At 36.7% G+C, this 26,594-nt stretch overlaps 1 protein-coding gene across 1 annotated transcript in view; it reads right to left on the bottom strand.

Annotated features, from left to right (window-relative positions):
- Window positions 1-172: 172 nt before the first annotated feature.
- The window catches only part of AK9 (adenylate kinase 9), a 55,399-nt gene continuing 28,977 nt past the window's right edge, over window positions 173-26,594 (bottom strand). The window contains exons 18-33 of the mRNA XM_009705373.1: window positions 25,881-26,147; window positions 23,065-23,183; window positions 21,142-21,361; window positions 18,864-18,926; window positions 17,887-18,093; window positions 15,548-15,766; window positions 12,542-12,755; window positions 11,386-11,587; window positions 10,072-10,218; window positions 8,254-8,474; window positions 6,874-7,070; window positions 6,180-6,349; window positions 4,263-4,361; window positions 4,079-4,181; window positions 3,437-3,551; window positions 173-420 (exon numbers count right to left, since the gene is read on the bottom strand). Coding sequence (XP_009703675.1) covers window positions 173-420; window positions 3,437-3,551; window positions 4,079-4,181; window positions 4,263-4,361; window positions 6,180-6,349; window positions 6,874-7,070; window positions 8,254-8,474; window positions 10,072-10,218; window positions 11,386-11,587; window positions 12,542-12,755; window positions 15,548-15,766; window positions 17,887-18,093; window positions 18,864-18,926; window positions 21,142-21,361; window positions 23,065-23,183; window positions 25,881-26,147 — 2,811 coding nt within the window. The remainder of the gene's footprint in view (window positions 421-3,436; window positions 3,552-4,078; window positions 4,182-4,262; window positions 4,362-6,179; window positions 6,350-6,873; window positions 7,071-8,253; window positions 8,475-10,071; window positions 10,219-11,385; window positions 11,588-12,541; window positions 12,756-15,547; window positions 15,767-17,886; window positions 18,094-18,863; window positions 18,927-21,141; window positions 21,362-23,064; window positions 23,184-25,880; window positions 26,148-26,594) is intronic.

The following is a 26,594-nucleotide window of genomic DNA, read 5'->3' as shown; positions in this document are numbered from 1 at the left end:
GTCCCGGTGCCCCACGCGTGGGTTGCTGTAATAACTGTTAAACGAGGCGTGACTTTAGACAAGAGATTTTAATTTTAAGGTTTCGTGGTTAAGAAACTGGTCCTAGAAAGCGTGACGTTGTTTACCGGCCGCGTTCCGGCAGCGGAGGCAGGGGATGTTGGTGCGCCTTGCGTTAATCCAAGGAAGTACGTGAGGGGGGAAAAACACGCAGCCCACGCTGCACAAGACCGGGGCAGGCGTCTTTGAGGGAAAGAAAAGTCTGCAGCCTGCCGTCAAAGCCAAGGGGCCTGTGCCGCGGCTCCCTGTACGGGCCTGCCATAGCAGCCCCCAGGTAGGGGATGAGCTGGCAGTGCTCCTTGAACCGCCCCAGCTCCCTCTGGTACCTCTGCCGCGCCGGCTCTGAGCTCCTGGGGTTGTGTGCTGCAAGAAGTTAAGCGGTGTCTTAGTGTTCCCTCTAAACTTTGTGGAATTGCATCACAGAAATTTTAAAAAGCGATCAAGTTTACGCGTATCTGGTACAGATAAAACTGCTGTGAGCTGTGCCTGTTGATGCCAAACCAACAAATCAAGTCTGGTATTTTAGGAGTTTCTAACTCCAAAAGGATTATGGTACTCAGAAAGATCAAGGCTTTTGTAAACAAAGAAACAACAAACATACTCTGAGCTGCTGTCAGCTTCCCATTCCTCAGGCCGTGAGGGGCAGGTGATGCTCCAGGCAATGACAACTATGGATAACGCGGCACATACCCTGAAATGGCGCTGCGTGGGTATAGCCCTGGTGTGGCGTGGCTGGCACTGGGCCGCTGTGTCCTTGGCCCAACTGTTCTATGACCTAAATGCTTTGCCCCTAAAAAATGAAGAGCTGACTGATAGTTCAGAGGAGGAGGGAAATGTCAAGGCCAATAACTTTACAATGAAGATAGTACTGTTTCTTTTCTTTATTACCTCTCTGCCCTAGGCTATATTTTGGTGTACGTTAGTATTGAGTGCCAATCCTCAGAGTATTCTTTATTGTTTTAATTGTTGCACTGAGGCAAAGGGGAAGAAATTTATTTATAAGACAGCCAAATCATAACCATTTTTTTCCTATGGATGGCACTTTATATCTCATTACAAAAACTGGACAGCATGAAGAACTATGCTATGAGACGGTTCAGCCCACTAGCTTTAAATTGTAGACAACTGCATTTAACAGCTTTTGAGTGGTTTTTCAAGCATAGCTGTACATAGAGCTTTTACAGGAGATGAATTTGAAGGGTGCTAAATCACTCCAGTGATGTATGGTTTCCTACTCTTTTTTTTTTCCAGGAGTAAATCTCTGTGTTTATGATTGATCGCCTGTACCTTCTCTTCTTGGATACTGAAAACAATCCGATATTGTTGTTAGAAAAGCTGTAGGAGCAACTAAACCACTGTTTCTTGTCCCATATTTAAATGTGAGATTAGAGAGTGACATAAGTTGAAAAAGTCTTACTTCAGATAGAAATAGGATGTAAAAAATTTCCATGGGACCACAACACGAAGCACTTTGATTGAGTTTTTGATCAAGGATGGTGTGACTACTCTGAAGAGACACGCAATATAGATAATGCTCTATTTGGAAAGGGGATTTTTCAGTGTACTGGAATGCTGTATCTTAAAGTTGGAAGGAGTTCTACCCAGTATTAGAAGAAGAGAACTTGTTTTCCTGGGTTCCTATGGTTAAACTCTTTGTCACTGCATGAGGAGAAGGGATTTGTGCACTTGCGTAACCTTTCCAGTTCATCATCCAGTGCTAATAATGATTTAATGATGCAATATATGAGCAAAGCATTCCTAGCATGGACATTGTTATGTTAGCAAAGCTGTGCTAACAATAGAATGAAAACAGCCTTTGTGGATGAAACAAACTACGGTATAAAAGTAGTTTTGCTGGCTTAAGAACTGTACATTTATACAGGGGCTTGTCATGTGCCTACACTGTTCAGTGGTCTTCCTTAACACAGCTATGCTGGCAAAAATTTGCAATAGTCCAAGAACGTTCTAGAGGGCTTTGGAAACTGCATGATAAGCATAGGATATGAAGAACTTTAGACAAATAAATAAAGATTGTCATCTAAAAGAACAAGTGAAAATCTAAAATAACAAAAGGCAAGGTAAAGTTCATCCACTGAACAGGTTGACTTATAAAAGGCAAAACTGGTGGGTTGAAGAAGTGGCAGTCTTGCTCCAGAAATCTCCAGCAGTACTGGAAACCAAACCAAAGCTACAGCAGAGCTGAAAAACAAGCTGTTGAAATCCTGAAAGCTGGCACTATTTAGGCTGATTGCAAACTTTTAAAGATTATTAGCTGCAACTGCTGTCTTGGACTGCAAACAAACAAACAAAGAAACAAACAAAACTTTTACAAAATAGCAAATATGAACACAGGAGACAAAGCTGGGGCAACTTTCCTCAGTGAAGGAATAGTCCTGACGTCTGGGAGCTCCATGAAATGTTTTACTTTATCATTATTTTGCAAGCTGAGTACAAGCCACATAATTTTAATTTTGGACTGTTTATCTTTGTTATGGAAAAGTAAGGTGGTCAACTGGACTGTCAATTAAATTAAAAAAGAAATTAAAAATAATCAACATATCAGTATTCCAAATCACATTAATATTCAGATCTTCCCAGATAATTTCACAAATAAGCAGACTGATAAATAACATTTAATTTCTCTGTGCTAAAAACTTAAAAATCTAATTAAATCTGCATGGATATCTATTCTTTTGTACTGTGTAACTTAGTGTATCGGTACTAAGCCCATGCAAAAGAAGGGCTTTTTTTGAAAATGACAGGTGTTCTATATGCACTTAAGCTGTTTTTCAATACAATTGGACCTCTTATTTAAGTATTTAGCTGATGTGTTGTTGGAGATGAAAGTTATCTTCAGGTTATCTGCACGGCAAGGTTTGTTAAGAAGTTTTAATTGACTAACTGATACAGTAGAAAAAAGGCAAGCATTCAGGCACCTAAACTATTCCTCAGATAGTGTTTAAGCAGCCTTCTATTACAGTAATTTTAGTCAATTTTTAAGACAATTCAGGTTGTCTATGACTAGTTTAAAATGTAGTACCACCTAGATTATAATATTTTACTTTCTGTTTAAAAACTCCAACAATGCATGTTAGAAATGTTTTCAAGGCCATCTTCTTGTTGGTGATAAAATGTCACTAAAGTCTCATGATTTGTGAGAGATCACTTACCTGTCTGCTTATCCTGTTAACCTTATTTTCCTCCATGGTCCTTACACATTTCCAAGAAACTTGGCAGTGTATACTTAAATCAGTATATAATAGTATTTTCCCAAGTTGGACATAAGAAAACTACACAATTTGGTTATCAATGTTGTATCAGATGATTTACTGCATTTATATAATTCATTATTTTTATAGCATGTTATTTTGTATGTTACCTTTTAAATGGCAGGCGACAAACAGCAGAGCAGTTTTTTTTACACTTAGGAATGGAAACTTTGGCTTTAAGCAGCCTACTTCATTCAGAGCTTTTATTAGAGAAGTTGCTACTCCCTAAAGAAAGAAAACAGTGTTAGAAGACCATTACAGAAATCTGGAACAAAAATATGCAAATTTAACAATATAGGATGATATCTAAGTTGGGGAATTGTAGAAGATAACAAATAGTATAAAATAGGGAGGGAAGTGACCATGAATCATTTTTCCTTTAATATTCCTGTCTCAAAATGTAACCAACTCTCCTTAAATGATTCCATATAGGCTTGTGTCTATCATGCTGTTAAAAATCAAACCAAAATGTAATCTTACAAGATATGATAAACAAAAGAGAAAATCCGTCATATAATATTGCAGCTTATTACTCCCCTCTGATGGTCTTGTATTTTTTCCATTAAAGCTACAAATACCTATTATTTTAAAGCTTTAAAAAAATTCCTCCCAATTGTGAGTACACAATTTTCAATTTAATATAATCCCATTCATAAACATATGACCCTTAGTGCATTAAAAATGAAATAAAATGGGTGGGATATACTATACATTGCAAAATTATGTTTTAAAATAGAAAAGCAGTAACTGACCTGTTCAAGGTATCCAGCCAAAGGAAGTGCAGTGAGTAGTATTGGCTTCTTTACTGGAGGGAGTTTATGTGGAAGCTTCAGATTCCAGTATTTCTCTGGTAACCTAACCAGATAAAAAGCAAGCACTTTTAAGATGTATAAACCATGACATGATTAAAGATTAAAATGCAGTTAGTATATTCACCTCATAAACTTCAGTAGTTTTTCTTCACTTTCAAAAATATATACCTTATCTTGATATTTTGCTGCATACTCAATGTTGCCAGGCACCAAAGCTTCATATCTGAAGAGAAAGAGCAAGAAAGACTATTAATTGATGAGAAATGTAAAACATCATTTGTGCGGTGTAAATTCATGAGCTACTGGGAGCCTTCTGATAATTTATCAAGTATAGGAACTACAAAAAAGTAGCAAATGGATCATCCAAGTTTCCACCACATGACTGACAGTTACAAGGCTCAAAAACTGAGAGAATCTCTGCTTCGAGATCTGCTTATTAAGGAGCTTTTATAGTGCTTCTTTAGAGCTCCTCTAGTTAAAATGCCAATCATAGTTTTTCAGGAGATTAAGAAGCAACAGCATAGAATTGACTATTACGATCTACCTTGGTAAGAAATTCCTGCATGCTGAGGAAATCGGTGGGACTTTATGGTGGATCTTTATGGATCTCATAAAAATCGTAATAGTTTTGCATCTACTAAGGTTTTGTGCGATTTGTTTGAACTTTAGAAGGCTTATGATCATAGAATCATAGAATGGTCTGGTTACAAGGGACCTTAAAGATCATCTAGTTCCAACACCCTTGCCATGGGCAGGGATGCCTTCTACCAGACCAGGTTGCTCAAAGCCCCATCCAACCTGGCCTTGAACACTTCCAGGGATGGGGCATCCACAGCTTCTCTGGGCAACCTGTGCCACTGCCTCACCACCCTCACCGGGAAGAATTTCTTCCTTATATCTCATCTAAATCTTCCCTCTTCCAGTTCAAAGCCATTGCCTCTTGTCCTATCACTCCATGCCCTTGTAAAAAGTCCCTCCCAGCTTTCTTGTAGGCCCTTTTAGGTACTGGAAGGCTGCTCTAAGGTCTGCCTGCAGCCTTCTCTTCTCCAGGCTGAACAACCCCGTCTCTCTCAGTCTGTCCCTGTAGGAGAGGTGCTCCAGCCCTCAGATCATCTTCATGGCCTCCTCTGGACTCACTCCAACAGGTCCATGTCCTTCTTGTGCTGGGTACCCCTCAGCTGAAGGCAGTACTGCAGGGGGGTCTCACCAGAGCGGAGTAGAGGGGGACCACCCTCGACCTGCTGGTCATGCTGCTTTTGATGCAGCCCAGGACACGGTTGGCTTTCTGGGCTGTGAGTGCACATTGCCGGGTCACGTTGAGGTTCTCGTCAACCAGCATCCTTAAGTCCTTCTCCTCAGGGCTGCTCTCCATCCATTCTCTGCCCAGCCTGTATTTGTGCTTGGGATTGCCCTGACCCGGGTGTAGGACCTTGCACTTGGCCTTGTTGACCCTCATGAGGTTCACACAGGCCCACCTCTCCAGCCTGTCCAGGTCCCTCTGGATGGCATCCCTTCCCTCCAGTGTGTTGACCGCACCACACAGCTTGGTGTCATCAGCAAATGTGCTGAGGGGGCACTCAGTGCCACTGTCTGTGTCGCCAGCAAAGATGTTAAACAGCGCTGATGCCAATACTGACCCGTGAGGAATGCCACTCATCACCAGTCTCTGCTTGGACATAGAGCCATTGACCACAACTCTTTGAGTGTGACCATCCAGCCAATTGCTTATCCACCGAGTGGTCCATCTGTCAAAACCATTTCTCTCCAAATTAGAGAGATAGGATGATAGGGAAAACTCAAAGTTCATCACAAAAGACAGTAAGCCAGCATTGATCCTTGTAGAATCTGTAGCCATGTGAGTTTCAAAAGGTGATTTTACATTGATTTCCAAAGCCGCAGGCACAATATATAGAATTGTAATTGCTTTTCCTGTTCAAACCCTGAACAGTATTAAAAAGTACTTTGAAAGTATTTCCTCATTAATATGTTACTATAGGACACATAGTCTGTAATTCAGATTATGAAAACTGCAGTGATGTACCTCTGTTTTCCATCTAGGTAAGTGACTGGGCAGTATCCCTGCATTTCAGCACTTCTAGGGAATAAGACCTTCACTTCTGCTGCAGTCAGTTTCCTTGGTAGCAGATCTGGGGGTGGGAGAGGGTGAGATGCCAGTGGTGGCACATATACCTCTGGTCTGCTCAAGAATTTCTGTAGAAAAACAAATTTAATGTTTTTATAATGAAAGAAACACCATAAGCCTGTTAGTCAAACTCCAGAGGACTGGCTCACACAATTTAGATACTTGTTTCTTCTGCAATGCCTCTCTTAGTGTCTTAGTGTGCCGGCACTGAAGCTGCTCTCAGGTAGGTAATTTCTTTTCCAACCCACTCGCAGCTGAAGTCATCACTATCCACCCACCATCCATCACTATCCATTGCTATACCCTCTACCCCCAGTCTCCCCAAAACAGATGGAGAAAGGAGGAAATGGTTGTTTTAAAGTGAATGACTGATTTATGACAATTTGTAAGAAGACCTTTGGTTTGAATGGACTCTGCTGCATTTTGTCTGCCTAGACATTTGATAGCAGAAGTATACAGAACAAAAGCTTGAATAATAACAGTAGTCTAATTCAGATTACACATTGCTTGTTTCTGTATGGAATCAAAAGAACCTAAGCAACAATGTTCCCTCTTCCCGTAATCCCCTGCTGATCTGCTTTTTGACACTTACGTCCAGCTCTTCCTGTGAAGCCATTTTGTAATAGTGTCCTCGAAATTCTGCAGCAAACTGCAGTGACAACGTTACAGAGCAGTCAACCAATTCACCTTTTTCTGCAAGGGTGACAGGACAGTACTGTCCAAACTCCCCCAGCCGATACTGCAGCTCTTCAGGAGTAATACATAAATCAGCAATGCTGGCTGCTTTTCCTGTTAATAAAAGCAATTAATGATAATGTTTTATTAATGAGAGGCATAGAAACATCAAACATTTTTGTTCAGAAATGTTACAGTTTAGAAGATGTTCTAATTCATCATGTGAAAATGATACAAAATAATGAGAATTAAAAGAGCAATTTTTACCGATACTAAAATGAAGTTGCAACCTATTTTACCAATTATATTAATGATGTGGGATACTCAGCATGCGTAACTTACCAGTCTGTTTTCCCTGGGAGAGTTTTATTTATGATTTATCGTTTTACTCCTTTATGTTGCTAAGGAACATTTCAGCTATTATTTTATTTCTTTACATTGGTGAAAAAGAGTATAAGGTATGATGAAAGCCTCCTGTTTATTCGTCCATGTCTTGCAAATGCTACAGTCTGTCTGGATTAAATATATTCAGGATCTTGAATAAAATGTCATATAAAACCCAAACTATTTAAAAAATGTGCTTTTCAAGCTTGATGTGAAAAAGCTAAATGTATTTTAATTTTTTTTTTGGCTTATGACTGCAATTTTTAAGAAGGATGCAGCCACAGAGCTGTAAAAGTTAAAATCAAAAGGTGGATATAAGATAAGGAAGTCTGTCTGCCCTTCATAGGAATTCTAGTTAAACTGTACAAGGATGTTTAAAAGGCATATTTAATCCTGACCAGTGCTGACATACAAAAATTCAAGTGGGAACTGTGTCATTTTAGACTAAAGCAGTTTTCCTCCCACAGCACAATAATCAGCTCAGATGGCATATTTAACCAAAGTTCTGAACTTATAATTAACATTTTCCCCCTTCTTCCATCTTCCTCCACTGACACTTAAGTGAAGCTGCAAGTCATAGTTCTCCTTGTATACTTTGGGGTGCCCTTAGTTGAGGAATCTGCCTGATGTTGAGGAATCTACCATGGACCATGAGACCTTTGACTTCTTTCAGCTGTATTCTGCTACCCTGTTCTTTGGAGGATGACCTCAGACTGTCCTGTAGTTGGTTTTGTCTTTGCTTTCTTCAAGAGATCTCTTCAAGATCTCTGCAGATGTGATTGAAGAATTTGAGGGTATGTATGTGCCCAAGAATTAGCTTTGTCCAAAGCAAGCTGAAGTTGAAATGCAGTCATTACATTGCAGCTTCTTAAAGAAACAAATATTACTCTGAGACACTTCATTTTTCTTTTACCTTCTCTTGTTCTTTCCAAGTATATCTGGATTTCTTTAACAACCCCTTGAACTTCCTGCAGTACTTTGTTCCAGATCCACCACTTGCTCTGAAAGGCATCAATCACACACCAGTTCTGATGCTCCTTCTTATAGTAGGTCCTAATTGCATCAATGTGCTGTTTATAGCAGGAATTTTTAATAGCTAGAATCTGTGAGCTGTCATGTTCAGGGTAGGGAGCTCTGAAGACAATGAAAAATAATACTGATTTAAGTCTGAAGATTAGATCATTTCATTGAATTTCAAGTTTAAATTCTGGAGTGCATTTTAAGTCCTTTTTACAAAATTGTGCTTATTTGACACTGTAGAACATATTTGGGAAATACAGCTTTCTTATTAAGAATATTACCAGTTACGCACGGAAAGCGGCATACTTCTGATCAGACAGTTATGTTCAGAAAAAAAAACCAACAACTTTTGCTATTCATGTCTCAAATGCAACAATAATTTTGTAAAGGACTTGGAATGTATCAGCACATATTAACTGACACACACTACCAATACACCATTAAATGGTACCCTAGACAAAATGCTATGAGACTTTTAAAATGGAAGTCAATTGTTTACGGAAAAATAGGCTTAATTTTTAATTATGCCGTTGTTTGAAATCAAGAAGTACCCATAATCCTTGGATGTATTTTGAAAACTGTCTGTCATATTTACATATACATAAATGAAAACAATCCATCTGACCTCTAAAAATATTATGTAAGACCAGAAGAGATATATTGACTAGAACATAGAAGCATTTCCTGTTCTGGTTCTTAATTTAAATGATGCCAAAAAAAAGGATAAACTTCTGTTTTAATAGGATTAATTTCTTTGTAAGTTGTACCTTTCAGAAATAGCTGATATTGCGCATTTGATTTGTATTTAAGCATATGAAATGTAATTAGTTTGGTATTTAAAATGAAAAGTTTAAAGTAAATACTTTCAAAAAGACAGCATTAATTTAATTTTTTGCAATGCAAATTGTCTTTAGGCTTTCAGTAAACAATTAAGCATTGTATTGATTACTTGATAAAAGGAAAGAGACAAAATGAGAGAGACAGGCAATAATGTTCTAAGCTGTCTGGAACTTCTTAGAAACACTTCCTCTCATGAGAACCAGGTTCTTAGACAATTTAATTTGAAGGTGAATGTTCTGTTCTTTTTAATTCTCTGTCTGTTTATAAACTACTTACTGCTCTTCCTCAAAAACAAGAATCAGCTCTCTAAACAGAATATTTATCTCCTTAGAAAAACAAAGAGGAAGGGAGCAAGCTGAATTGAAAGGTTTAGATAAGTAACTCATGAATTGTGTATGTTATTGAAATATACATTATTTCCATCTTTTAAAAAGAACTCCAATTAATACTTCAAAAAGAGCTTATTAGATGAAGTATCAATTTCCCTTATGACGATAATAATTGAACTGATGAATAATAAACTTCATCAGCAGAGTGAACTAGTGACATATCTGATGTACAGTTTCATTAAAACCAATTTAACTAAGCAATGGGAGCACAGCATTGCACATCTGTGACCTCAGTCATGCAATCAGGGGATTTGTCCAGAACATGCTACAAATTCTTTATGTCTCCATTTTTGGTCTATGAAAATCAAAGCATTAGAATGTAGAGGGACCCGTGCCCATGTCTTTTCACATGTGGAGTTTGGAGACAGCTGCGTTATGCACTAGCTTACATACAGCCTCTCTGGGTATAGCACTGAGGCACATACATAGAGAAATTACATCATCGTGTGGATAAAAATATTGCTATCAGGGAGCATCACTACCTATTTGTGCTTTCCTTATCCAACAGTGCTCTTCTGAACATTTCTTTTGCATCCATTTCTAATTCAAAGATTTTCACTGGAATTATCCTAGCTGATTCCAAGAGGTTTACTTGTTTTCTTGTTACAGGATATCCATCAATTACAACTCTGCATACAAACAGAAACAGAAAGACAGTTTTCCTAAGAAGTCAGTTTCTAATTAACCATTAAGACTATGTTTATTCCTAGTACATTCTCAGTAGACAAAAATCTACACCCATACCATGAAGTTATTGCTGCCCTGACTTGATAAGACACAGTCTTCACTCCTAAGAATTTACAATCAAATTAAAAAAAAAAAATCAAGTAGGTAGAATAAGAAATAGTAAAAAGTAAAGTAAATACACAAAGGGCAAAAGGTATAGGAATGTAAGTGGATGGCTCTGACTTATAAAATCAGTGGACTTTAAAATTCTGACACATAAGTCATTCAGAAACATAATTTTAACTATGGGAAATCCCCGTATGGATTGGGAGTAGTTTTCAAAGTGAAAAGTAAAATGATTTACAGTATTTGAAGAGGTTTTTTTAATTGTATTGAAGAAGAAATGCTTTTCACATACTAGGCAATATGGGGGCAAAATGTACTGAAGCAATATTCCAGTATTTAACATGGAAGAAAAATTGAAAGAATTCTGATCTCAAGCTCAAATAATTTTCAGAGATTATTCCATAATTGCCTTTTCCTGTAACAATTCTCCTTTTTGAGGAGTTGAATGTCATGAAATCACAATCATGAAGCTTTTTTTTTAAAGTCTGCCCAGTTTGGAAAGTGTTTCAGTGGTGGAGAAAGAGCCTAGGAAATCAGGATCACATATGAATGAGGTGGAAAGACTCGCTGGTTTCAGTTCCTCTTTAATAACTTCAGTTGTTAACAAAACCAGAAAAAAACCTTGAATACTGAACCAGTCTGCATGACCAAAGAGAATCAGATGTGTCCGAGTTGGTACTGGAGTTGGTATAAAAGACATAAAATGGTAGTTCTCAAAGGATAATAGAAAATACTGGCTTATTGACTGAAAAAAGGTAACTTTCATAAAGCATATTATTTGGATTTACTGGAATATACTTACTTGAAAATTGCAGAAAATGATGCTTCAGTCTGGTTTCCCAGAGTAATGCGAAGAACCTAATTTTGTACAGATTATTTTCTTAATACATATACCACTGATGTGTTTTAGTGAACTTGTTTTACGGTGATAAGATGGGAATCACTGCTTATGAAGGGACTGCCATGTCTTGAAAAAAACCCCCAAACCCAAACAAGACTCTTACCCAGTGGTATTACACACGTGATTCATCAGAGCCACATCTAGAGCTTGGATGGCCAGTTCATCAGGTACAGTCAGTCCTTTGTGAAGATGCCTCTTTAACATAAGTGCCAACTCGCTCTCTGGCTGATTGTTTAATACTAGCCGTATGGCATTTCCCATACTCAGGTGCAGTAACCCATATAGACTTGCAAATTTCTTGGCAACTGCAAAACATTTTTATTTCAACATGCAACTTTTAGGTAAGCAACATCACAACCTAGCAGCCTGTTAAAGTATGTCTTTAGTCTTAGAAGCTAACTGCTCAGCTCATTCCCTGGGTCATTTCCAGTGCATCATCTTGGTAAGTGGGTATCTAACCCTGCTTAGGCTCCTAAAGGGCCCAGACCTTTGCATAGGTGCAGAGCATTCTCAATGCACTAACAGCATTAAATTCAGCATGAACCGTAGCAGCAATAGTCAATATTATCACACAATATCTTAGAAAATACGCTTCCACTGGGGCCCCTTTTACAGAACAGCCTAGCAGTTAGATCATTTATCCAGGAAATGGGAAATATGGTTAAAATTTCCTCCTTAATATGAGATAATTTGAATGCATCTCTTCTTTTTCAACACCCTATTCTAATCATTAAGCTATGGTGTAAGCTGAATTTTCTCCTCCTCCAGTTAAAGGCAGAGACCTGTGGATTGAAAAAGTCATGGAGGAGAAGGAGAGGAGAGAAAGGAAATCTTGGGTTTTTTTTAATCTAGAAGTTTGGAAACAGACTGGGGAATGTGGAGTTTTGGGTTCTGGTCCTTGATCCTAGGAATATTTCTTCATTTTACATTAAATCATATTGACTGAAAGAAATAAGAAACAATTAGAAAATAATCAGAAATAATACAAGGGGTATAAATAGTGTTAAGTCCAGATTTTCTAAGTGCCAGTCCTGGCCACTGACTTCTTAAGAAGCTGGGATAAAATTCAGGTGGACAATGCTTAAGTATCTGACTGTCAAATGAGATGCTAGAGAATGTAACTAAAAGAATCTATGCCCAGCAAGACAAGCAGGAAGACCAACAATATTAATGGCTTATGATGTTTTAATAGCAGTAATGACAGATACAGCTTCAGTCATTAGATAAGGTTTTGCCTTATAGATAATACTGGCTCCTACCTGTAGTCTTTCCAGATTTTGGAGGTCCCACGATTGCAATCTTAACTGGCACAGCTGGTTTAGGTTTTGGCTGACGAATATATTTAATGGGATTTTTCATAAATGTTTCTTTATTTTCTTTACTTGAAAAGAAATAAATATATTGTCGATGGATTACAGGAAAGACTCTGTTTTCTTGGCTTTGTTGTGGCTTGATTACATCTCCTTCACTTAGCTGTAGCATATACAAAATGGGAAGCAGTTGATTAGGTTTGACAAAGCCTCCTCTCCGTCCTACAGAAGTGGCTTTATAGGCAGGTAGAAGAGTACTAACTGTATGAAACAATCTGTCAAAGCATTGTGAAATTCATACATATGGACATAATATTTTGTCCGAGTCTGAGGACCTTCCCTACATATGCAATAGTTGTACAAAAAGATGAAGTAAGCATTGAAGACAGAAAGAATATATTCACTATTTCCAGTAGGTGGTACTGTAACACTTTCTGTCCATCAAGAGAGAGTAGTCAGAGAGGTATAACATAATACTTTAATTTTCAAAGAATAAAGAAAATAATTTTATTCCTTTGTGAATTAAAACCACTTATCTGCCTAACAGTAGAAGATACACTGAGAATATTGTATTCAGCAGAAGTCACGTACAAATGAAGGAAACAGAAAATAATACTTACATTATGATAAAGTGTAAAACCACAACAAGGCAAGCCAAAAAACTTTTGGTAAAATACATACATTGCTTATGAAATCTTCTCAAACACATCAGACAGCCCACTAGAAAGTCTGTAGTGTTGATGGATCATTGAGATGTAAGAAGAGCACTAATGGCAGAAATGGTCATTGCAGAAATGCTAAATGAATTCCTCGCACCACTGCTCACTATGGAAGAACTTATCCATGTCCCTGTTGCAGCCCTTCTTGGAGGAATCGCCTTTGGAGGAACTGCCTTAATATGTCAGTAAAAGATGTCTTAGAACAACTGTTGACATCTGTAGAAAAAATTGCCCAGACCAGATGGCATACATCTTACAGTTCTAAAGGGACTCAGAAGTGAAATCGTTAATAACGTGTAACCTATTGCTTATGTTGGCCTGCCTTCCACAAAAAAGGAAGGTGGAGAAAGTGACCATTTTTTGAAAAGGCCTCCAGGATGGATCCTGGCAAAGATAGTCCAGTAAATCTGGCCCTGTATTAAGCAAATTGAAATATATTAAGGAAAAAAACAGTAGTTATGGGCATACATATGAAATGATGGGGAAGAGTCAACTCGGCTTCTTGTAGAGGGAAATCATACCTCACAAATCTATTAGTGTTCTTTGAAGGAGTGAGTAAATATATAGATAAATTGATCTGGTTGTTACAGTAAGAGATGGGACTGTTCTTCAGCATGGCATTACCTTGCCAGACCCTTCTCTGATTCTTAGGTTCCTATTCCTGCATCACATCATTTCAGGGTGCTTGCCCTCAATTTATAAGATGTCAGGAGTCTGTTCTACTCTGTATCTGCTCCCATTCTTCCCTCAGCTCATCTTTTTTATTCTCTGCTTATCTAATGAGTTGCATAACTACTTCCTTCTCCCCCCAATTTAATCTAAAAGTAATTGGAATATACTCTATCTGCCTTTCTACAAAAAACCCTCTGGTCCATAATCAATTTCATCATTTCTATTATATCCTAAAATACCCTCAAAATGATCCTATTTCCCTTTCATTATTGTCAGCACTACATTTTCACTGTCAGCACACCACTCTGATTTTATCTAATAGCTTTCCATGACTTCTTTCTTCTAACTGAATTGTCCTTTTTGGCTGGTATAAAAACACTATACAGCACAAATGAATGAATTGGAGAAATGGAATGACAAAAATGTAGTGAAATCCAGTGGAACAAAGTACAAGTTCTAGCCTGTAGGGACTAATAAGAATTAAACATATAAGCTGGAGTTCAGTAATTCGAAATGATAGAAGAGAAGAAATATCTGCTTCTGTTAATATGTCCCTAGATTATTAGATGCCAATTTGATGCAGCCATGGAAAAGGCAATTCTGATCCTAAAACATTTGAAGTAAGTATATAAAGCCGTAATAAGAACTGATCTGTACACAATTCTGGTTGCCAAGGTTAAAGAAAGATAAACATGATCTGGAACAGGTGAAGACCCAACATGATGACTATACAAAAGGGAATAAAAGTTACTTGATTAATTAGCATAGTAAAATGAAGGCCAAAGTATGTTTCTTTAAGGAACTTCCTGTTTTCTGTATCTTGTTCACTGGGTTTTTTTTAATCAATCCTTCTTTTTATTTCTGATTTACTCACAATCCAACCTGCTTTTATTTCTAGCACTAAACCCAAAAATTTACCAGCTAACATTTCACTTGCTACCTATAAAACTGTATCAGCCCACTTTTGGGGATAGACATGAGTACTTTCTGACCTTGACTTTCCAGATCTCTAGTAAAATATTATGGAATTAGATTTGTTGCTCTTCAAAATTTGTAAATTTTGACAACAAAGAATTATTGCTGATGAATTACATACATTTAACAATTGTTGGTTTACTTTCTTGCCACTGGTAGGGTCGGTGGCCACCTGTGTGGCTTCTTACAAATTCAAACCCCAAATCCTTTCAGTTTGTTTTCACTGCTTCTGGAAGGCTTTAAGACCTTCTGTGTTGTCCTGTGTTTTGTGTATCATTAAGAATTAGGCATTTCCTTCTGATTCAGTGCCACCTTTAATTGTGTCACTAATTACATGCTGATGTAACAGATTTTACTAAATGCCTCTTAGCCTTAATTTAGCTGCAACACTGAAAAGACAAACCTTTTATTATCAATGCATGCTGTATTTCGTGTATATTCAGTGGCAAAGTTTTGATTCAGTAATGTAGTTTTCATTAAATATTTCTGGTAGTAGTTGCTACTGTCTGATAATATTTTTTTTATGTGAAATACATTTTTAAAAAGTATTGATTCTTGAAGATATTCTTCAGCTATTTAAGAACATTACCTTGATTGGATCCCACTGACCAAAAGAACTTGGAAATTTATATGAGAAAAATAGCATCTTATGTGCAAGTGACAAACTTATTGGGTAACATTTCTCAAAAATGCTTCCACGATTTTCCATTAGAGAATTCAGCTTGCTATATATTTGGTAGCATACGATGTGAGGCTTCCGTCCTCCATTGATCTTGATTTGTGGTATTAACAATTTTTCAAGTTCTTCCTGGATAATGAAAACATACTGAAATATTAGAATCATAAACACGATCAGATTTTTAATAATGACTTACAGCAAGATTTGCTGTGAACTGTCAAGGATTTCTTGAGCATGTTCTCAGTCACTGTAAATCAGCAAAATTTGATTTGAGATGAGACTTGGTCTTCCTGTATATTGAAGTTTAAATAATGCAGCATATATTAAGTATCACACTATTAAAAAAAGAAAACCACAAAAAAACCAAAAAAAGGACAATCTGACGGTTAACTTTGAGGGATCTACTATGATAAAGCTAAAGCTTGAGAAGTATGCTTTATTTAAACAAAAAAAATCAAATTTTTTTCTACTCCAGACAATTTAGGATGGCTTATTTAGTTACTCTCTAAAAATATTGCTGCTCTCTGGTGACTTACTATTCCTCAGCTTCTTCAACTAAAATATAAACCCAATCCATTTTCTACAGAGTTTTTTTCTAGCAACCTAATACTTGTACAAGTGCTAATGTGTTTTAATGTCATCATGTTTTCCATAAAGACCAAGATTCCACAACGTCAGAGTGCCAACAATGAAAGAATCAGAGAACAATAAAGAAGAGTCTTGAATAATGAATCAGAAATACTAAGTTATTTAAAGTTATTTATGAAGGCATAAATGTTCTTGGAATTAAAAAAATAATGGGAAAAACATTGACTAAGATGTAACTAGGGCATATTAGTAGTATCTAGTCCCAATATGTTATTCTATTATATGATACTACTTCCATGTAATTCTTCAACTTACATATAATATCTATATAGATCCAGAGTCTTGGATCTTTCCACTTACTGCCATAAGCAGAACTCAATATAATAATGAATTCTGAAACACTAGTCACCTCTCTTATCGCTAGATTTATGCACTTCTTGAGAGAAACAAAATTTGCTCTTAATTGCCTGTTCCTCTTCTGATCAAATTTTTCATCAGTTTACCAATGCAACAAACGACATGCTCCCAAATGACAGAGAGGAAAATGCTCCAAGAACTATAGTATTCTGCTACCTTTACCTTCAAACATTGTATTGTTCACGTAAAGAGCTAAGGCTGTTACTGGGATTTCTTATTTATTGTCTCTCATGGGCCTTATCCTAAATTCTTTCCAACTCTATTTTACAAATTCAGTTTATACCCAGAAAAGTGAAACTAGCCACAAGCTTCATTCAAAACTCCTAAAATTATAATTGGGATACATGATTATATGCATTGAATAGTTTAATAAAATTATGACATTTTACACTCACTTTTGACAGTTGAAGGTACTTTCAATTCACCTTCTTCGAAAATTAATGGAAAGGTGAATCTCTGAGCACAAAACATTAATCTTTTCCACACAGCTTATGCTTCCTTGTAGTGCAAAGAATTTTCGGAGTTTATTCTTGATTCATCTGACATTTAATCCATTAACTATTAAAATTAAGTGAACCTTGATTCAGTCACACTTATACTGTTGGTAAAGATTGGATTCATTCTGCAAATCTTACATCTGTGTCTTGGCTATCTAATTCTGTAAACTTTCTCTCTGGTCAGTGGATGGAGTTTCTTCTAAACCATGATTAGTTTCCTCCTGAAGTAAGATACCTAGTATATAGTAAACAAAAGGCACCTATCTACTTACTGCCTTAGATGTGGGCATTAACGTTACAGATATCTAAAGTTAGATGAGGTTACCTCACCATAGGTGACTGTGCTGATTTAAAGAAAATTGCATTACTAAGAACTGTATAAAAAAATTAGAGTTGTCTAATAAGAATTTTGCCTTAAAAATTTGGAAATACTGTTCATATATTTATGACTCCCTAGTTTGGTTGCCTGCATCAACTGACCTATCAAAAAGGAAAGAAGGACCCCAAGACTGGGTAGGTCTACCTAAAACTTTTCTTTGTTTTTTTCCCCGACAATATGAGTCTTACATACTTTTTAAAGTATATACCTTCTCACTACAGCCTTCATCTTGCTCCCATATTTAGATTGTGAGTACAGCAGCATGATTGTTTAAGCACTGTAACTTTTAAACTTGACAAACAAAACTGAAAACTCTTCTTGCATCATGTGATCATATAATTTAACAAAATAAGCAGTGGATTAGGTACCTGTACACCTTGTAAGTGGTCTATTTCTGAATCAAACTTTTCTGCAATTTCATTTTGTATGCGGTCAACAGCATCAATCTCCTGTTCTTCAGCCTCTTCTTCTTCTTCTTTTTCTAAAAACTCTTCTTCAAGTATAGCTTCAACATCTTCATTTTCCTTCTTATCTACCTCCTCAGTGGCTTCATAATGTGCCATATTTGCTAAAGCCTATAAATGTAAAATATTTTGTTGTTTCATATCTATGATACAGAAGTGTTGAAGGAACATACGGTATTCTTGTCTCTTTTTTAAATAGAAGAACCATTAATTCAACAAAACCTCATTTTGGGGAATCCTTTATTGTAAGCAAAAATCTCGTAAGTTCTACAATCATATTTCAGAAGAAAATACAGAGGTATTGAATAGTGCATACAGTGAAGCATTGTACCAGTTCCAAGAGTGCTTAAAAAACTGAAGTGCTACAATTCACAGGAGTATTTTTTTCATACATGGTATTGTAGTTTGGCAGGACTTATATAAAGTTATAAACAAGCATGTTAGCTGAAAGTGTAGATGACAGAATTTCATGAGCAGTCAAGAAGTACATTAATGCATTTATAAATATACTATGTAATTGAGTTTGGGCAGAAATCCTGGCACAGTCCTATTCTGGATTAACCATGGATTTGGCAGGGTATTTAAAACACATACCTAATTGCAATTAGTGGGGCTACTCTTATGCTTACATATTAGATACATTAAACACATTCATAAGTATTTTGCTGAATTGGAGCACATATTGAGAATTCTTTTTAAATTGTTTTTAGTGTTCATGAGTCAATAGTGTCTAAACCCATTGAAACATCATGTCAAATTATTTTTGAAATAAGTTTCTGACAGTCTATCACCTTTTTACTATACTACATTGCCCTGAAAACTCTGTGACTAAAAGCTCTAGAAATTTCTAAGATATGACTGCAATTGCCTTGTTTTCTTACCTCCTGTTTCTTTTGGGTTTGTTCTGCTAAAAGTTCTTCCCTTCTTCTAGCAATCCTCTCATCCTGTTAGTGAAAAAAAGATGTAAGACAATGATATTTGCTAATAAAAGCTGTCCTCTGAGAATTGGTAATGTGACCTAGAATTAATGTTGTTCCTTCCACCTTAAAACTCTGTTTCCAGTTGCTTCTAATGTTAAAAAATACTATCTGTGCAGCTTGAAATTTTGCGACCAGATATACCTCCCTACTAGGTGAACATATAAGTAAATTTTAGTAAAACTAATTTGGCAACTTCTGAGATTGAGATTTGGGTGGAAATAAAGACTGTGATTCTTATGACACTAAAAATAATATAATATTTTTATTGGTAAACTACAGAGTTTCTAAACTTATAGGTGGTTTCTGCCATTTGGCAAATGGGTGACTGAGCATAGTATTAAATGTGTGCTGTTCCCTATGCCTGTTTAGAACTGCCCAATTTTGACCAAGTTGTAAGCATTTGAAATATAGTCCCCCATACATACTCAGTAGATACATGTCAAATACCTGGTGGCTAAATCCTAGCTCAGAAGTAATATGCAGAAGCATTCTACTTCATGCCAGTGGGGTTGATGGGAATTCAACCTGTAATTGCTGTTCTTGCACACTGTAATGCTGTCACCTGAACTGAGATCAGAGAAACTGAGTATGTCAACATGCAGGCAACACTGCAATTTTAGAAATCAGTGTTAACCCCAAGCGAAGTGGCCTGGGTACCAGAGCATTCTAAGCAGAGCAGCAAGAAACTCTGCACAGACTAATTTTCTCTGCTCTTGAGACTAAACTCCGGTGTTCCTGAACAACACAGCACTGCAGGTGTACTCATTGCTCTCAGTTTCCTATTGCCAGCTTCTTTCAGTGGAGAAGGAAACTCTAGGGTAGCATTCAACTGGTCTGTCTGCTTTTCCCAGACCCTGTGTATGTCCTCCAGCTTCAGTAACAAAAGGAGGGTTAACAGTACACTCAGCAATCTCACAGCACCATCTGACTTGCTCACCAACTGAATGCTATGGAAAAATACTCAATGTGTAACTAAAAACTATACATGAGCAAAAATATCACATTACTGTTACTCAGTAAATCCTGATTCTGATCTTTCCTTACTTTTTAATGCCTTTATCAATTTGTATCACTGTTTTGTTTGTGTGTTTTAAATAGGAACCTGTTATTTTCCTTTGTCATCAGGAGCTATATTGATGCCTACACTGTTCATTAGAAGTTTGGACCCTAGGATTTGTAGCACAGGTATTTGCCACTTGAATTATCAGAGTAACTGCTTACAGGGTGAGCTTAGTACAGCAATGTAGCCTGGTCACTAGAATGCACCTTTTCCAGCAAGATTTCCAACTTGCATCAGGAAAGACTAAGTTGAAAAAATATTTTAACTGTCCTAGATTATATGCATTCTCGGAGCCAACCTCTGGCACAAGCAGTTCTGAAAACTTAATGGCATTGTATAAGCCTTGTCTCAAATTCCATTGTACTAACTTCCTGTCTGTCAGCTGCTCTGTAGTAACTTAAGCTCAGACCTTTCCTGGTAGTACACATGAAGTACTTTATCTCACTTTTATAGAAAGTTAGGAACCTTGAATACAATGCATGTGCTGATTGTAAATGTCTGCATGGAGGTTTCAGGTTACTTCAAGTGACTTGTAACCTGTTCAGTAGTAGGCACACTTTGTTCTAACGGGCAACTGTGCAGCTGCAACAGCACTGAGAATGTGGCTTAGTGCTATTACATTTCTGTGCAGAGTATCTTAGTTGGAAACACAGGCACATAAGCCATACAGTACCTGTGAAGTCAGCCTAGGGGAGATGCAGATCGACTCAACAGCACACATTCAGGGAATCTGGGATGCAACAACAGTATGGCGTGTGAGCTGTGTATTTGATTTTTTATGGCCATATTCACTTTCTCCATCTAGTTGCCTTTTGTCCAGGACTTCCCAGATGTCTGGCATTCTGTCAGACTGCCAGTTGTCTGGCAGCACAGCTACGCTTCTTGGGCTGCAAGATATCTCAACTCCTGTGTGAATTAATGGCACAGAGGAGGAAAGAAGCCCTAAATTCTTTTTGGTTCCTATGGTAAATCTAGGAATGCCGTGGATGTGTGGGGCTGTGTCTCCTAGCTCCCATATCCATTTCTCTGCGTGCCCTTCACTGCTTTGGGAGTTTTAGAATCTGTGTTCAGACCTGTGCTGCTGAAATTACAGAAAAGGAGACAGGACTGAAAACTTACCCTTATTTTGGCTTTCATATCTTTCAGTTTCTTTTTATTTTCCATTTTTTTATACTGTCTTTCTTTCCATTTTTTCAGACATGGAGGAAAAAGACGGTCAAGAACATCACTTTGTTCTACTTGAATATAAACTGCAACATCAGGACAGAGTCCTCTTTCTGACAAGTACTGGGCTTCATCTAAAGTACGAGGGAAACCATCCAGTATAAATCCTGTAGACCTAATTGGAAAATAACATATTTATCATTACACAATTTAGTTTAAAGTGCAACACAGTGAAAATGCAATTAATTTGGAAAAAAAGGGAAAATTTAAACTCCCTTATTAAAGGTATATGTTAAGAGTAAATGCAAAAAAGTACTTTCAGGTATTATCCTTTGACAATGTAAAACTGATACTTCACTATGTTTTTTAATTGGTGTACTAACAAATGTATTTCTTCTGAGATTTTAGCATGCAGCGATTAATTATTTAAAAGAACTTTAAAAAGCCAAAATAAATTGTGTCCTCAGTATTGCTTGTGTGACTCTAAAACCAGTACTTCTTAGGCACTGCTCTCAAAAAAATAGAAGGTGCGCCAAACATTATTTTGGTAACACATGCCACAGAAAGCTTGTTGCCTAAAAATTTATTTTTCAGAAATGCCTGACAATTTCTTCTCTAGTATAGGATGAGAATTTTGCCACTCAGCACGACCTACATCTCCTTTCTTGCAGATATTAAAAACAGGTCAGATATGTCTGGAAAGCTCTATGGCTTGTTGGAGCTCTTACAATCTCAAATTAGATGAGTAGTTCTGTATTGCTGAACTTTGTATTAATAACAGAAGTTAATATTTATCTTTATAACTTTAGACCTTAATAGGACACATTGTAAAATGCAGAAGACCAAAGAAGCTACAACGAGTGGGAGTGGATGGACGAACAGGTGGTCCTGGATACTGTGGGAAAAAGGGGAGGGGGGGGATATCAACCATGATATATATCATGGTGAAGGTTCTTCTCTGCTATACAGTCCTTGATGAAACTGAATTCACGTAATATAATATCACAACATTACGTGTAATGCTGGGTAATTTTTTGTCTTGGCGCACTCTTTTTTCCTAAACCTGATCTCCCTATTTTTACACCATTAAGATAATGTTGTCTCCTGTCTGTGGGCTGACAGGACAAGAGTTTATTTGAGGATCTTGTTTATTCTTTTTAAGGCATTTCTCATACTGTTAGGAATTGAAACTTAATGGTCAAGCTGCCAGCAGCTATGATCTGGATGGAAATGGATGGAAAAGATAGGACATGGAAAAAGGGGTTTTCCCTGCTGAAATTACATCCTAAAAAAACCAGTCTGCTTTCTAGGAGTCAATGATCTTATTTACTTATGCAACAATAATCCACATCTATTACAGTGTTATGGATGTACTTTCTGATATTAAAGGAGGTCTGTTGTGGATCACTGGAGTACAGATTGTGATGAATGCACAAGATAACCTGATTCTGTGTTATTTTGGAGACCATTGATACTTTGTCTTTGCTTTCCACACAATATTTACAATATATGGAAACGAATAGTTACAGCTGGATTCCAGCTCTCCATGTTTATTAATTACATGAAAACATAAAATGTTTGTTTGCATATCTATCCTGTAAGCCCACAAAAACTACTTGGCTATTCAGGAGATTTAATCCAATTTGAGTGCACAAAGTAATTTTGTCGAGTCCTGTGTAGAGCGCATGAAACATTCTATTACTGTCAAAATATCAATCAAAATAGAGCAGCAAAGCCAAACTGAGAGGTAGGTCATGATTCATAAGAAGTACAAAAGCACTGAAATAATTTCTGCAATAGCTATTTGTAATTGTGGACACAATGAATGATATACTTCCTAAGATTAATTAAAGAAAGAGAGAATCTCATTACAGTTACCGGAATGGCTCTTTCCTCCACCAGTCAAGAACAATGTTATCAAGGACTTCTGGAGGCAGTGCCTCATTATCCATTAGATTTGCTTTTATTGCTTCTTCCTCACCAGTTAACGCCACTTCCTTTATATAAAGAAAATCCACCAAAAAAAAAAGAAAAAAAAAATAGAAAGAAAGATCTAAGTGACACATTTATTGGGTTTTTTTTGGCTAAGTAAGATACTGTGTTCATTTGATCTAAATCAGCAGAAACAAACACATTTGCCACATTTCACTGTACTACATTATATATTTGGGGATATTTTCCACGTGCTTGAGATTGGGTAATTCCCTAGATTTGAGGCAGTTGCTGCTGTATGAGTTTTAGTGAAACAAGCACAATTGTTAAGTATTTAATTATACATATGCTCAGTTCAGAGGAATAAAAACTGAAATGATCACAGTTTCTTCTAATTGCCTACAAGAATTTTTCCACTTAGTTATACATGTTCGTATGCTGGAAAACTATCTGCACTACGTCAGAATGTTTTTTCACTTTTTAAAAGCAACTTTTACCTTTTGATGCAATCTAAAGAAAGATGTCAAAGATAGATATGTAAGGTTACTGGGTATAGGTTCATGACCAGAAATCAGACAGCCAGCATTGTTCTACAGAGTAGTAGTACTATTAATGACTAGTCAAATACAGGGCATTCAAATACCAAATCTAGATGTTAAATTCTTGTGAAAAACTGTTTTTTTCAGAATATGTGACACTGTGAGATTGATATGGCTGAGGTTGCACTTCTCATAGAATGGCTTCCTGACACAAACTGCGGTAAAAAAGAATGAAAAGAGGGTATAGATTGATGATTCAGGATTAGTTTACATCAGTCACAATATCAAAACCCATGTTTTTACAAGTACACCAGATAAAAGACAACAGACAACATTAGAAGTCAGAAAATATCACTGTTCCTGACCTGCTATGTTATTTTTTCATGGTAATATTCACTGAAGAAAAGATTATTTTCTAGTTAGTTGATTTTTTTTTTTTTCCCTGAAAACAGAATGGCAAAGTTTGGAAGAGAAATGTATCTGGTATCTTTTAAAGAGTTCAATACTTTTTCTGCCATACCTTATGAAGGTCTCATTTGTAAAAAATCATCTATATTTAAGAAGACTAGATACACACTACCAAAAAAGTGTGTTTTTTAAATGTCAGTGGCCATCAAACATGCAAGTAAGTTGCATCCAAAGTCACTCGGAGAGAAAACTTCCTCATGTAAAAGTCATATTAACCCCAATTGCTCAAGAATTTGTTAGCATAACCTGTCAGAAAATAAAGGAATAACCCTTTTTAACAAAAGGATCCAAAGTGATTCAGGAACCCTCAAAATGATGGTAGGGAGCTGCTTGCTGCAAGGACATGTCTGAATAATAATTGCTATGCCTGATATCTACTCTGATAACATAGCCAAAAGAACTTCAGAATATGCTGGAAGCCACAGGTCTAATGTAGTGTGTGTGTGAGTAATATTTTCTCTAGTGCCTGACACAGCATACATATTAAATATGTTCGTATGGCATAATGGATACCTAAGAAGGCAAAGTGGTAGCCAGATCTGTAACACAGAGACACCTTGAAAGAAATGTATGAAGTGGGAGAAAACAGTAAAACACATATATAAATGTATCACTGACATCACCACTGCAGATGAGCTGCTGAAATGGCATTTGTATCTGATAAAAGAAAAGAAACACGAGATGTACAGGTACAGAAAGGAGAACACCCTGCATAGCAGTGGTTCGAAGGACAAGGTTGCTCCCCAGACCTGTCAATGCTGTGAAGGGTTTGGTTGACACACACTAAAACAACAGGATGGGATCTTTTTGCTAAACTTCCCAGACTGCATGGTATGTTCTATTTGCCTTTAGTATTTTTGCTTTGAATATTATAGCTGACCTTTACCTTAAGCTTTGATACGCTTCTAGTGTCTTGTGCCAAAGTGAAAGAGAATGATACAAATGAAATTAAATGACATTATTTTGGAGAGGTAGTGGGTCAGTGAAAAATAGGATAGCTGGACAGTCTGGTGGTAGTCATACTCAGAGAAAGGCTTAAGGAGTCCACAACCTTGGAAATTACCCTCTAGAGTTTTGTGCATAGGCAAATAAATGGGTTTCTAAACTGAACTGACATTGCATCAGCTGTGCTTTGGTCATAATATCCATGAATATCCAGCTACCTAAGAGTTTTTTTCTGGTTTGAAACTCTGCTGCCAATAGGCAAAGACAACACTACAATCCAGGTTACAAAACCTACTGTATTAAAAAAATACGAGTTTACCCTGTTATGAACACTGAAATATTTCTGATTTTTTGACAAGGGATGATCAGACTGAAGGGCTGGTAGAGGCATTCTATTCTTTTGCCCCAGGAGAGTGCAGAGAGCACTGCTGGTGGACATTTCTAAACTCCTGTGCAATTGCAGCACGTGCACCTGACTGAACCTGCATATTATAAATACTTAAAGGAAACCATACCTTCCCATTATTATTCTGACCTTCGTTTTTTCTTCTGAGTTTCTCTTCCTTTGCCTCATTTAGCATCTGTCTCTACTATTTAGAAAAAAACCCTACAGATAATTCTTGGAAATGTTTTGAAGAATGTTTGTGGCATTCATAAGAAAACATTGTCAAGAACAATTATTTCCAAATTTCATCAAGTAAATAATTTAACATAAGTGATTTTTATCAAGCTAGAATTTTATAGGAAATTCCTATTTGGTCTGGAAAATGGTTATTTTGTGTATGGGCATAAAAAAGATCATGTTATTACCTGTTTTCTTTTTTCAGTCACAGTTTTAGTCATGGTCTGAGAGAAGTCTTCCAGTTCCTGTGACAGAATTGGCATTTTATTGTCATCTTCTTCAGGTTCTTTCTCAAAACGGGGCCCAACTTTCTCTTTAGTTTTGGGTAAGATCAATTCCTGTAGATATTCTTCAAACTGAATATGGAAAATGCCTAATTTGTCTGCTATCTGTCGTGCACAAGTAGTTTTACCAGCTCCATGAGTCCCCAGTAAGCACACCCGTAAAGGAGGAGCCTATAGGAAAAAATTGGAGTATTTTGTAACAATTTGGAGTCTACAGTGCACCTCCTAATGTTTTTCACTTCCAAAATATCATTATAAAAATTGCATCAAAAACAGTCACATAATTTTGCATTTTAATTTTTCCAGGCTGTTTTTTAATTTTTCTACTGCTGTTCCAAACAGACTATTCGCTTTCTGTAAATACTGAAGAAATAACACTATGGCAGTTGATGCCAATAGGTAAAAATGAAACTTCGTTAGACAATTCTGGTAAATCTTCCCTTAATTTACCCTTCTTCCACTTCCAAAAAAAAAAATTTAAAGATAGTAACCCCCCCCCCCCCAATATGTGTGACTTGTTAATCACACTTTATGATTATTGTAAGTCTTTATAATCTTCTCTTTTCTGCTTTATTTGCATCATTAATTCAATGTGTTAATTTAAGTGTACATTAAAAA

Source organism: Cariama cristata, unplaced genomic scaffold, assembly GCF_000690535.1.
Source record: "Cariama cristata isolate BGI_N322 unplaced genomic scaffold, ASM69053v1 scaffold31168, whole genome shotgun sequence".
Classification (NCBI taxonomy): domain Eukaryota; kingdom Metazoa; phylum Chordata; class Aves; order Cariamiformes; family Cariamidae; genus Cariama; species Cariama cristata.
The sequence above is the reverse complement of the archived record's forward strand: the minus strand, read 5'-3'. Positions and strand labels throughout refer to the sequence as shown.